This window comes from Nicotiana sylvestris, chromosome 3 (assembly GCF_000393655.2).
Source record: "Nicotiana sylvestris chromosome 3, ASM39365v2, whole genome shotgun sequence".
NCBI classification, from domain to species: domain Eukaryota; kingdom Viridiplantae; phylum Streptophyta; class Magnoliopsida; order Solanales; family Solanaceae; genus Nicotiana; species Nicotiana sylvestris.
In genome coordinates this window covers 19580299-19593167 of record NC_091059.1, presented here as the reverse complement: position 1 = coordinate 19593167, position 12869 = coordinate 19580299, and the positions used below count along the sequence as shown (strand labels likewise).

Below are 12869 nucleotides of genomic sequence, written 5' to 3'. Positions count from 1 at the left end.
TTCTCATTCACACCGCAATCATACAAATAAAGTATTTAAGTAATAAAAGTAGTATCTAGGAAACGCAACAGAGACATTAATATGGCCGATAAGAAGTAGCAATAGTAAAATCATGTACAATAGAAAGTTTTCTGACAGTAACTTAATAATTAATATTGAATATATGAGATAATATCTAATGGGTAGGGTATTGAGCTTATTACTATTGACATATGGATGATGGATTAAATATAAAATATAAATTTTTGAATATTCGGATATCCAAAAATCCGAAGTACCAAATCCAATATCCAATCCGAAATCCAAAAATTTTAAAAATTAAATCCAAAATCCAATCCGTAATCCGAAAATCCAAACCAAAAATCCAAAAAATTTGGATTTCGGGTTTACCCAAACTATGCCCATTCCTAGCTGCAACCAAAAACATAAGACAGGGAAAACTAACATTCAGATTTGAACCACATGAGATCAGAGTGGCACGCATCAAAATCAAAATACGAAAAAACTTTTATGCAATTCTTCATTTGGTCAAATAAAATAGTCACTCGCCCAATCCGCACCAAGGGTCTAGGGTCTTTTCGCAGACAGGTAAGCAAGAAGAATAGCCACTACGAAGAAAAAGACAATAATCTGCACAAAGTATTCAAGGAATTAGAATTTTTCAATAGCAGAAATATGAGTTAGTCATCAAAGTGTGCATAATTATCAGCAGAAAACTTACCAAAGTTGGTATGTAGTTAGGCTTGTTCCTGATGAGAAAAGTTATTTTAGATAGATGAAGCAGACCAAAAATTCTAGGGAAAACTAATAATAATAAGCAACCAGAATATAATTGGAAAACCTTTTAGACAAGGTTTCAGAGTAGTCTCTGCAAGTTTTCATGATTGATTCAATCCGCTTCAAAGTATTTGTCGCATTTGGATCGTTATTGTCAACCTGAAAAAAGCAATTATCTCACATCCAGTAGCGGATTCAGGATTCAAACTTAATGGGTTCAATTTTGTACTAAACTAATTATACCATTAAAATTATGGATACAAATCCAATATTTTGTCGAGATTTTTACACACACACATATACACTCTGTGTCGAAAGTTATCGATTCAGATGAATCCACATGTATTGAATAAAATGCGACACATACACAATTTGAGGAACTGAATGTGAAAAGCTAAGGCATCCCTGACAATAGTTATTGAACTTATAGAATGATCAAGTTAAATGTAGGAATCAAAGCTAGTTCAGAGAATAAATATAAGCATCATACCTTGGATTTCAGTATAGAAGAAAAATGGAAAAAAGCACCATATACATCTTCCATTGTCCTGGTCTGGTCAAAAACCTTGGCACTGAGACCTACATTGAAGAAACGACACGATAACTTGATGATGTTGAGAGAATTCTGAATATTTCATGCACTTGTAAATTTAGGACATATCTTACTCCTAGAAATTTTATGGACAAAACTTTACAGGAAGATCGAACACGTCAGAAATTGGCCGAATTTTTTAGGGGTTAGATAAGTCATCAGAACAGTAAAATGCAAGCAATTTGGCATGAAAAATCAGCAAGTTACATGTTGAGGAATGATATATCGTACCTCGTCTCATTTTTACAACACCTCTGAAGACTTCAACGTTGTTGTAGCACATTGTCAATGTTCCGATAGCCATGATCTATAAAGGATAAGAAACTAACAGATAGCAAGAAGGAGAGGATAAATCTAAACAGTACAATGGAACATACAAGCATAAAAATCAGGAAGAATCTTCAGTACGTACCTGTGGAATAGCACATGATCGAAAGATAGCTGGATCATGTAACGTGGATAGGCAAACCAGACAATCTTCCCCATGCGATAAAGCATTAGTGACCATGTCATTGAGACATTGTACTGCCTTGACCGAGTTCTCTCCGCACTTCAAGTCCTGAGATACATATTGAGAAAGATGCCAATTGCAAAACAGTGAACCTCAAAATGACACAAATGTTTATCTGCTTAACTGTAAGATGATCAAGATAGCACAGGAAGAAGACAAAACCTCAAGTTTGTTAACATATTTACTCCAAATTTGACGAGGCCAAAACATACGACACTTGGGTACTTCATTTATGTCCTCCAAATAATCTCTAATGATATTTGTTTTCTGAAATAAATATGTTACTGTTAATTCCCTAAAACATTAACATTACGATCGAGGATGCCATGGTGGCACCTAGTCCAGCTAAGGTTAAGGTTAATACCTGAAGAAATAAGCCGACAGCATTGGGAAGAGAATCTGGAGCTAAATCTTCTTTACCAGAGGCATGGAAAAGTTTTGACAAGCCTAATCCTGCAAGCCCAGCTACATAATGACAATATTCCTCGTAATCATCGATTGTTTGAATCTGCAGGAGAGAGTTTATAATCAAAATCTAATAAGATTGACAGATCAGTGAAACATCTAGAAATTGTAGAATGTCCGAAAGAGTATCTTGCACTGGGCACATTCTAGTTATCGATTACTAAAGGTTGAAGTCAGCAACCAACGCAATCCTAATATTGGTTTGATCTCAGCCTTGATACATAAAAGATGATTTATAGTAGAAAATGAAGATATAGGTTTGTTGTGGGTCAACAGCACTTATTATTATTATTATTGACGAGCGATTTATCTTAGAAATATGGCTAAGATTCTATAGGTGACATACCTCCGTGCTTATGAATTTAGCCATTCCTTCACCCATCCTCATAGTAATATCCTCAATTACCTGCTGATAACTATAAAATTACATGAATATAATGTCCCAATCCAAACTATTCACATGCATTGGCATCACCATTGTACCTGACCTTAAAGCATGTAAAATGATCAAATATACACTTCGACTGTATTATACTGTAGCTGAAGTACACTTGACATTCCTATACAACTGTATTATATCGTAGTTTACTGAGTTACAACTTGATGCAGAGGAGGCGGATGTCAAGAAGTGTTAAGCAAGTGCCAAACATACATTCTCGTAAACAAAGCTTTTAAATATCTACAATTAAGAGCAAAGTTCATGAAGTCTTTAGGCTCATTGTTGCAAGATGATTGATATGCAACCTTTTCATGAAAATATTCTTATGATCAGAACTCTGTTAGATGGTTCATGCCACAACTCCACCACAATTTTATAAGTTTTCTATTGTTTAGTGTAATGTACTGCGACAGAAGAACTCACTTTGTTCCAAGTTCCAAAAAAGCCATCGAAACATGATGGAACTGGTCCATGAGATCCTTGTAGGCATCTGTACCACCTAACAAACAAAAAGAGGTATTTCTCAACCGGAGATGGAACTGTTCCATGAGATCTTTTGGGTTCAATCCAAATGGAAAACCAAAAAACAACTAGCCAAAGAAGAAAAAAAAAGCACTTTGATTTTGAAGCATTTCGACAATCATAAACGAGCAGCTTTTATCAAAGTAGAAAAGTTAACAATGTTGAGTAAAAAAAGAAGAAATAGTAAGAAAGAGAAATTTAGACGACTCACATGAAAAATGCCATTCATGATCATATATGTGTCGATGAAAAGCTATCAGAATAGGTACTTTAACCTCTGTGGCTATGCTGGTATCATCCTCTGACCAAAAGAAAAACAAATAACATATGAATAACAAATGTGAGGTAATTCCAGTTGAAATGTTCAAAAAATAAAAATATTGCAAGCAGTGGTTTTACACACCAACAGTGTCAAGTGCTCGAAGAACCAAATAGAATACACATACCTGAAAAATGAACATTAAAAGGCAATTACAAGAAGTGAAGATATATTATTTTAGAAGAAAACTTAGCTTATAAATATAAGGATGAGGATTCACATAACACAAGCTAAATTGGGAACGATCCAAGAATCGCTTTAGTAAACAACAGCAGAGCAATACTACGGGAAATTAAGCTACCTACACGTCCAATCCCATTTTAACTAACTCCCGCATAATGTCAAACTATTCTAGCCAGGATCCCAAGTTAATATAGTCATTGAGTCTTCTTATCTGTTGTTTCCTTCATATGTTACTGGGGATAAGTCAAAAATTTTCTCCCAGACAGCTTCAACCTCGTCACTTCGAAGCATGTGTTGTTCAACCATATCATTAGAGTTGCTATCAAGAAGATATCTCATCATGTTAGGAGGTTCACAATCATATAAGGCTTGAAAAGGTGTCATTCCTATAGCTGATTTGATGAGATATCTAAACAAGGCAAGAGAACTGAAGATAATCGTCGAAAATTGCTGAAGATTTGATAAGCAAGAACTGAAAATGAGCAATGGCTAGTAAAAGAACCAAGAATGAAGACCCAACAAATTAAATAATAGAAGATGAAATACTCTCAAACTGCTCAAACTCTAAAACTGTATGCATGAAGAAATGAAACTTTGGCCTAACTCAACCCAAAAACTAGCTCACGAGAGAAGGACCGCCAACACCATATAAAGAGATTATAATCCGTTCTCTCAACCAATGTGGGACTTGGCACTCCCCAACACGCCCAATACCAGACAACTAGAGCATGGATAACATAAGAATGGGGCTCAACATTGAGAAATACATCAACATGGACCATAGGTCTGGCTCTAATACCATGTAAAGGAATATATCTTGAGTCTAACTCGACCCTAAAATATAGCTCATGAGGGAATGATTGACCAAAACAACATAAAGAGATGGCAACTCATTCCTCAATTAATGTGGGGCTTGACAATCTACCCATTCCATTTTAAAAGCTCACTGCTCTAAAGCGTATTTTTTAAAATTCTTTGACCATTTTACTTATTAGCCTTATGTCCTACCTTGTTAGACGACCATCGCTAACCCTGTGACAACTTTTATGCCAAATAATATTTTGGTGTTAGATTTGGTGTTTTGGTGCTCCAACTCAACACTATTTCTTACACCATTTTATAGTGTGAATAGTGTTACACTAGATTTGGTGTAACATGTGTAGCACTATTCATCAATATTTTATTATTATCTTTTTTTAATAACACTTTTAGTTTAACATATTATAAATTTTATACTTGTATTTTTTTATGTAATATCTTTATAATATTAATTTTACATCTTAATTTTGGTGTATTTTTTTATAAATTAATTTCATATATATTATTTTATATAAAATTGTAAGTTAATTTTATTATAATTTTTTGGTCAACTTTTTAATTATAAGTTAGAATTTTATAAAAAAATATAACCATCACAAAAATAAAAAGTGCAAATATGAAATATAATATGTTTTTAGTAAATAACACAATGTTCATTAAATAACATAAAATAAATATTTAATATAGTAGCGACTGACATAGATGGCAGAGGAATGTTGTGGACTTGTGGTTTGTGGCTGTTGAAATTGTTGATGTAATTAAAGCTCATGATACGTACTTCGAACAACGCGTTGATGCACTAGGTAGATTTGGATTATCTGCTTTACAAAAATTACAGTTGTATTTAGAATGTTGGCATACGGTTTGCCAGCGGATGCCACTGAAGAATATGTAAAAATTGGAGAGTCAACTACAATTGAAAGCACGAAGAGATTTTGTCGAGCTATCGTAGAGGTTTTTGGCGAGCCGTATTTGAGATCACTAACAACTAATAATATTGCAAGGCTTCTTCATATGAGATTTTGTCGAGCTATCATAGAGGTTTTTGGCGAGCAATATTTCAGATCACCAACAGCTAACAATGTTGTACGGCTTCTTCACATCGGTGAGCAGTGTGATTTTCCACGAATGCTAGGTAGTCTAGATTGCATGCATTGAAGATGGAAAAATTGTCTAACAGCATGGGCTGGACAATATGCAAGTTGTAGTGGATCCTCAACAATTATTCTTGAAGTTGTAGCTGATTATAACCTTTGGATATAGCATGCATATTTTGGTATGCTCGACACCAATAATGACATTAATGTTTTAGACTCATCATATTTGTTTTCCAATCTAAAGGTATTGCTCCCCTCGCCCACTATGTTATTCAAGGAAAAGAATATGATATGGATTATTATTTAACTGACGATATATATCCAAAATGGTCTACTATTGTGCAAACTATTCATGAGTCACGTTCTCAAAAGAAGAAATATTTTGCAATGAAACAAGAATCATGACGAAAAGATGTTGAATGTGCATTCGGAGTTTTGCAATTATTGCAGGGCCGTCACGTTTTTGGAGAAAAGAAGTGCTACATGATATATTAATTACATGTATTATACTGCACAACATGATAATCGAGGATGAGCGTGATCTTAATGCACCAATTCAAGATGCTTGGGAAGGTCCAACTCCAACAGTAAACATGGTAGCAGATGAAAATTACCGATTTGAACAATTTTTAGCTCGACAAAAAAAAAGTTAGAACAAAGATGCTCATTTTTGTACTTCGTAATGCATTAATAGAGCATTTATAGAAGCAACATACTAATCCTGAAAGTTGAATAGTTATGTAGAAATTAAACTAAATTTTACCATAATATAATATTTATTTAATTATATCTTATCAATGATTTCACTTTTATTTAAATTATCCATTAATATATATAATGTAAAATATTTGCTTACAATTTATATTATTTAAAAAATTTATGATATAAAATAATTTTATATTAATTGGTTATATAGGAAAGGAATATGAATTATATGGGATGAATATGCAAAAAGAAAAAAAGGATTTATTTTTATGAAATAGAAAAATAAATTTAAATAAAAAAAATAATATAATATATCAAAGAGAATAATATCAAAGAGATATTCTTTTTTAATATAAAAAATAGAATAATGAATTGGAGTTAATTTGTACTATTTTAGTATTAAAAAGTGGTGCAAGGTTTGGCGATGCACTTGAGGGGTAAAAGATCATTTTCATTCTCTTTATTGAGTTAAAGTCCTAATCCTCAATTTGTGGTGACCTTGTTGGAAACCGCAGTGTACACTCGTTTGTGGTGATTGACGAGTCAAAACCACGCGTTCGTGTGCACGTGTAAAATTACTCGTTGCTTGTCCTCGAGTGAAACCACGCGTTTTTTGTTAAAATATCGTCATTAATCAATACTAGTAGTTGTACCCGTGCGATGCGCGGTCAATATTAAAAAAATATTAATTAAATTAAATTATGACCAGGCTTGTTTGATCCTATTAGATCGTATTGCTTTAATAAAATTCAATTGTCATCTTGTTTGTCAATACGATATACCCAATAATGAAATCTCTATTAAATCAAACGTACTTATATAGTCAGTGAATAACTTTTTTGTTCTATTTTTCTTTATTATATTAAACAATATTTAGTATTCGCTTTCTTTTTGTAATATATGAGAAGATATATAATTTATTACTATTGAATTTTTTTTATTTTAAATTTTATTCTGTTGCTCTTAATAATATTATTTAAATTTTAGTGAATAAATCTATGTTAAACTAACGGGACTTATACAAGCAGCGCATCGAATAACGTTTTTGTTATGTATTTTTCTTTATTATATCTTTTAATATTTAATACTATTACTTTGTTAATAGAAAAGTTCATTAGCATACTATGTTATTTAATATTTTTCTCTGAAGTTTTTATAATATACTTTATTTTTGTTTTTTTTTTTTAATTTTAAAACTCCAACTTAAAACTACTCCCCAATTTGAATTGGTAATTTATTATTTTTTTAATTTTGTTTTTTATATTAAAATTCCAACTTGAACTACTCCCCAATTTGAATGGGTAGTTTTTTTTCTCTTTTTTTTTTTCGTTTTTTTATAGCTTTTTTATTTTAAAATAATTTTAAAACTCCAACTTGAAACTACTCCCACCCAATTTGAACGGATAGTTACTTTTTTATATATTTATATTTTCATTTTTTAATTATAGTTAATTATAAGATATCTATTTTTATTTTAAAATTATTTTAAAACTCCAACTTGAAACTACTCCCCGATTTGAATGAGTAGTTTTTCTTCTCTTTTTTGTTTTTGTTTTTTTATAGACTTTTTTTTGCTTTTTTATTTTAAAATAATTTTAAAACTCCAACTTGAAACTACTCCCACCCAATTTGAATGGGTAGTTTTTTTTATATATTTATATTTTCGTTTTTTATATAGTTAATTATAAGATATCTATATTTATTAATTCAAATAAAGTAATCAATATATATATATATATATATATATATATATATATACATACATACATACATACATATATATATATATATATATATATATAGTAGTTTTGTATTTTTTTTATTTTCGTTTTTTATATATATTTAAATTCAAAAATAATAACCAATAACTAATTATTAATTAAAAATAACTACCAATTTGAATGGGTAGTTATTTTCTTATATATTTATATTTTCTTTTTTTTATTATAGTTAATTATAAGATATCTATTTTTATTTTAAAATTATTTTAAAACACCAACTTGAAACTACTCCCCGATTTGAATGGGTAGTTTTTCTTCTGTTTTTTTCCGTTTTTTATATCTTTATTTTTTTTTTCTGTTTGATTTAAAAATAATTCAAAATTTCCAACTTGAAACTACTCCCACCCAATTTGAATGGGTAGTTATTTTTTATATATTTTTATTTTTATTTTTTTATTATAGTTAATTATTAATATAGATATATATAAGAAATATATATTTATTACTTATATTAAAGTAACCAATTAATATATATATATATATATATATATAACCAATTATATATATGTGGTAGTTTTTTTAATTATTTTCATTTTTTAGATATATTTAAATTAAAAAGAATAACCAATAACTAATTTAATAACTAATTATGTCATGTGTCATTCTATTGTTCTGCTATTTGGCTTCATGAGATGCTTTTGTCTTCTGCTTTTAATTATATATATAGATTGAATCAAAAGGCTGTATACCATGAAAAGATAATGTAAATTTTAATTACTAGATAAAAATGTACTTGTTCCTTCGGGAATATCTGATAAAGAAATCAACATTATACTATACATGTAGGTCTTTCGATGTAGTTATAAATAAAACAATAAGATAGTTAAATTAATGAACTCCAAAAATTTCACAAATTAAATTACGTACAGTAACTTGTCTTAAATGAAAAGTTTAACTCTACCGATCAGCCTAGCATCATAAGAGCTGACAGTAAATTTTGTTACAAATAGTAATCATTTTGGTCAAAAGGAATACAGTTGTCCAAAAGTGTTGTTCAAATACCGAATCCATGAATTTTAAAACTCCATTCAATTTTATACGACCGTATATTGATTATACACGGAGCTAGAAATGTTAAAATTGATTCTCATATTTTATTTATGAAAGTGAAACAAATATTAAGTACTACTTATAATTTAAAAAGAGTTTATTGGATAAAGGTGGCGAGTCAAATATACCATCACATTAATTGATACGGGAGAAGTATTATATATATACACAAATCTATTTAACTTATTTGTACTACTATTATTTTTCTGTTTTTGTAGGAAGATGATATGAGTTGAGCTTAATTAAACAAAGTGAAAATTCATATTGCCCGCACCAATTTTGTTTGCGATTGAGACGTAGTTGTTGTTGTAGTTTGTTATTCTATAAAGGCACACCAAATAAAATATGGACAATTTAATGAACTTATATTTTGTAAAAATTGTAAAAACTAAGTATATAAAAATTAAATACTAGTATAATTTAGGTATAAGCAAGCAGCCGAGTCATAATGGAGTAGCTGGCATTACATTATTGCAAATAAATCATTTTAGTCAAAGCACATACAGTTACGTATTAGACATGAGGAGAACATGTAGGCCACTTGCATTATACATGGCAGAGAAAGGAGACAAGTCACCATTGATACACGTTCAATTCCTTGGAAATACGCAAATTGTATAAAAAGAACGAATTTGATTTACACGCAACATACTGAATTTAAGAGACAAAGAAAAACTTTTAGGATTAGCTGTTTTAAAAAATCTCATCATAAAAGTTTTGTGTCTATAAAAGTACTCCTATAGTATTAAGGACATAACATAAAAACTTAAATTTAAATTATTTTTAAATATATAAATATATTATTTTGTTGAACAAAGCTTCGTTCTACGGCCATAGGTTAAAGATGTGGCTAAAGTCTCTCGATAATAGCGTATATTACACTAAAAGTTTTAAAGCCAAAAAAAGAAAAAGAAAAAAGAAACAAGGTAAGAAAACTTACAGCGTCTCGAAGCTCAAGGGGAAGCTGTTGAATGACAAGAGAGAAGCTGCGAGAGATGTTGCGGAGCATGAGATAGCAAAAGCTCCAGTTTGGCTTTGAAGGAATTTGTTTTTCTGCTAATTTTGCTGTTACCAACAGCTTTATCAATGGGTATATCTCATTTGGATGTCTCACAATATCTCCTATTATCCCCATGATCACTGGTGTTTAGCACCCTGTGGAAGTGGAATATTTATAAAGCTGAGAAATAGTGTCGGTGAAGGTGGAAGTTGATATTTGAATACTTTAAATAATTTATGGAAGGTGGAAATTGACTTTCAATCAACTTGTTGAACGCATGTTTTATATAATTTATAAAGATTTTTAACAATTTTATATAAAGATTGGCGAAAGTTGGATTTTTGTGAAGTTTGATTAGGAGTGGACTTTTTAATATCGGGGTCGTATTTCGGTTCCGGAAGTTGGAGTAAGTCCATAATAGCAAATGTGACTTGTGTGCAAAATTTGAGGTTAATTGGACGCGATTTGATAGGTTTCGACATCAGTTGTAGAAGTTGAAGTTTCAAGGTTCATTGATTTTGACTTGAGGTGAGATTCGTTGTTTCGAAGTTGTTATGCATGATTTGAAGCTTCGCATAGGTTCGTTTCGTCATATGAAACTTGTCTGCAAAATTTGACGCCATTTGGAGTTGATTTGATATGGTTCGGACGCTCGGTTGCGATTCTAGAAGTTCTTGAAGTTTAGTTTGATTTTCATGCGTTTTGACGTCCGATTCGTGGTTTTAGAGGTTATTTTGATGATTTGAGCGCACGAGCGAGTTCGTGCTGTGTTTCCGGACCTGGGTACATGATTGGTTTGGAGCTCCGAGGGCTCGGGTGAGTTCCAGATTGATTTCGGAATGATTTTTTATAATCTTTGATTGCTGGTGCTGGTATCATCGCATTTGCGATGTTTCGATGCAAATGTGACAGCCGCAATTGCGAAGCAGCTATCGCATTCGCGAAGTCTGGGCTGTTGGGGGGAAATTCGCATTTGCAAAGAACCCTGTCGCTTTTGCAAAATGTTGATCTTCGCATTTGCGAAGAATGGGTCGCAAATGCGACTTTGACAGGCCACCTTCTTGTTCGCATTTGCGATAAGATGTTCGCATTTGCGAACCACATGTCGCAAATGTGACATCTGCAACATGTTAAGTGCTGAGAATTCCGAGACTTAGCTTCATTTTGATATATTTTGAACCCTAGTTTCGATGAGAGGCGATTTTGTGAAGGGGTTTTCATACCTAATCATTGAATAAGTACCTCTAATCAATTCTCAACTATATTTCATGATTTTATATAAGATTTAACATCAAATTCATGAGAAATCTAAGGAAAAATTTGGGAATTTTGTCAAAGTTTTGAAAAATAAAAATTTGGGATTTGAGAGTCGAATAAGACTCGGATTTAAAAACAAAATATATATTTGGACTTGTGAGGCTATGGGTAGTCAATACCTACGCTTGGACCCGAATTTGACCGGGCAGGCCTGGGGTTTGACTTTTGTTGACTTTTAGAAATTGAATAAAAATCACAACTTTATTAATGAAAATTGTTTTCTCTTGCATTGTGTGATGTATTCAAGTCGTCGTTGGCTAGGTTGAGCCGAGTGGAGGCGAATTCGTAAAGGAAAAAGGCTAAGTTGAGTGTTGAGTTAGCCGAATTGAGGTAAGTGTCTTGCCTAACTTTGTTGAGGAAATTTTTTCCACTATTTGACATTGTTTACTACATGTGAGGGTGATACATATATGAGGTGACGAGCGTATATGTACGTGACGGGGTTAATCATGCTCGGGGGTAGGTTATATTATAATTGTGCTTTGTAGAATTATGTGACCTTCTTGTCTCATGCCTCACTTGACTCCTAGATACTAAGAACATAGTATTAAATGTTAGGAACTAAGACTTAGCTTGTTGTAACTTGATCAACTTTGATGGAAATTCTGAGAATACATTGATGTGTCTAATTTGGTCATCACTATGCATAACCTTTAATACATTGCTACAGCCGATATTCGTGAGACACTAGACTTTATACTTGTGTAGTGGATCATTTGTGAGAATTGTTGGAATACCTGAATAATAATTTTCTTGCGGATTATTGAACTATTGTTGCCTTGGAAAGCTTGTCACATATCGCATTTTCATACGTTAAAATTTCGTCTTCAGTTAATCGACGTAGACTCGGAGATAAGATTTTCTTGAGATTATAAGCATTAGGTTATTTCAAACACGTGATGAGTAAATTCGTGAAGGAAAGAAGGTAAGCAAATAAAAGAAAATGAGTTTCGTTGAAGGTTATCGATTTGGGATAAAATACGGGCCGGACGATAATACCCGATATTTGTGGACTAGTACCATATAAGGCATCATATGACCGTAATAGTATGATGTATAAAGTATATTTAAAATGATTAAAATTTAAGTAACTTGAGATAATTTTCAATTATGCGGGTAATTTGTTAATTATCGAGTAACAGGACATTACCTAATTACTTAATAAGTGGATAAAGATTAAAAAAAATCCACCCCAACCCCACGTGGCAGCAAGCCACTAACAAATAAATGACTCTTGGTCACATTAGATTAGGTGGCAAGCTAATTTTAAGACAAGCCATGTGATTAGAAAA

At 31.5% G+C, this 12869-nt stretch overlaps 1 protein-coding gene, 1 long non-coding RNA gene and 1 pseudogene across 5 annotated transcripts; 2 read left to right on the top strand and 1 right to left on the bottom strand.

The window, feature by feature from the left end:
• Positions 1-217: 217 nt before the first annotated feature.
• Positions 218-10496, bottom strand: LOC104212796 (squalene synthase-like). 4 transcript variants are annotated; one of them, XM_009762150.2, is made up of 14 exons: positions 10201-10496; positions 3710-3752; positions 3518-3607; positions 3208-3283; positions 2692-2761; positions 2245-2388; positions 2043-2147; positions 1782-1928; positions 1601-1676; positions 1268-1356; positions 842-936; positions 722-749; positions 561-630; positions 218-411 (listed from the first exon to the last, which is right to left on the bottom strand). In XM_009762150.2, the coding sequence occupies exons 1-13, from the start codon at positions 10393-10395 to the stop codon at positions 568-570; spliced, it is 1221 nt and encodes a 406-aa protein (XP_009760452.1). In that variant the 5' UTR covers positions 10396-10496; the 3' UTR covers positions 218-411; positions 561-567. The 4 variants fall into 4 exon arrangements, with proteins under 4 accessions (XP_009760452.1, XP_009760451.1, XP_070026799.1 ...); XM_009762149.2 differs by having other exon boundaries at positions 218-630; XM_070170697.1 differs by lacking the exons at positions 561-630; positions 722-749 and having other exon boundaries at positions 225-411.
• Positions 4552-6377, top strand: LOC138886814 (uncharacterized; annotated as a pseudogene).
• Positions 10163-12214, top strand: LOC138888720 (uncharacterized). The gene is made up of 2 exons (XR_011406001.1): positions 10163-11076; positions 11839-12214. It is a non-coding gene; the product is annotated as an uncharacterized lncRNA (long non-coding RNA).
• The last annotated feature ends 655 nt before the right edge of the window (positions 12215-12869 follow it).

What these genes read in the sequence shown, in the direction of transcription:
- LOC104212796 (XM_009762149.2), bottom strand. Translation starts at nt 10,395, where the DNA reads ATGGGGATAATAGGAGATATTGTGAGACATCCAAATGAGATATACCCA. An exon ending in AATATGTTAACAAACTTGAG is followed by an intron (nt 1,929 to 2,042) that starts GTTTTGTCTTCT and finishes TATGTATCTCAG; the next exon opens with GACTTGAAGTGCGGAGAGAA. An exon ending in GATCATGTGCTATTCCACAG is followed by an intron (nt 1,677 to 1,781) that starts GTACGTACTGAA and finishes TATCCTTTATAG; the next exon opens with ATCATGGCTATCGGAACATT.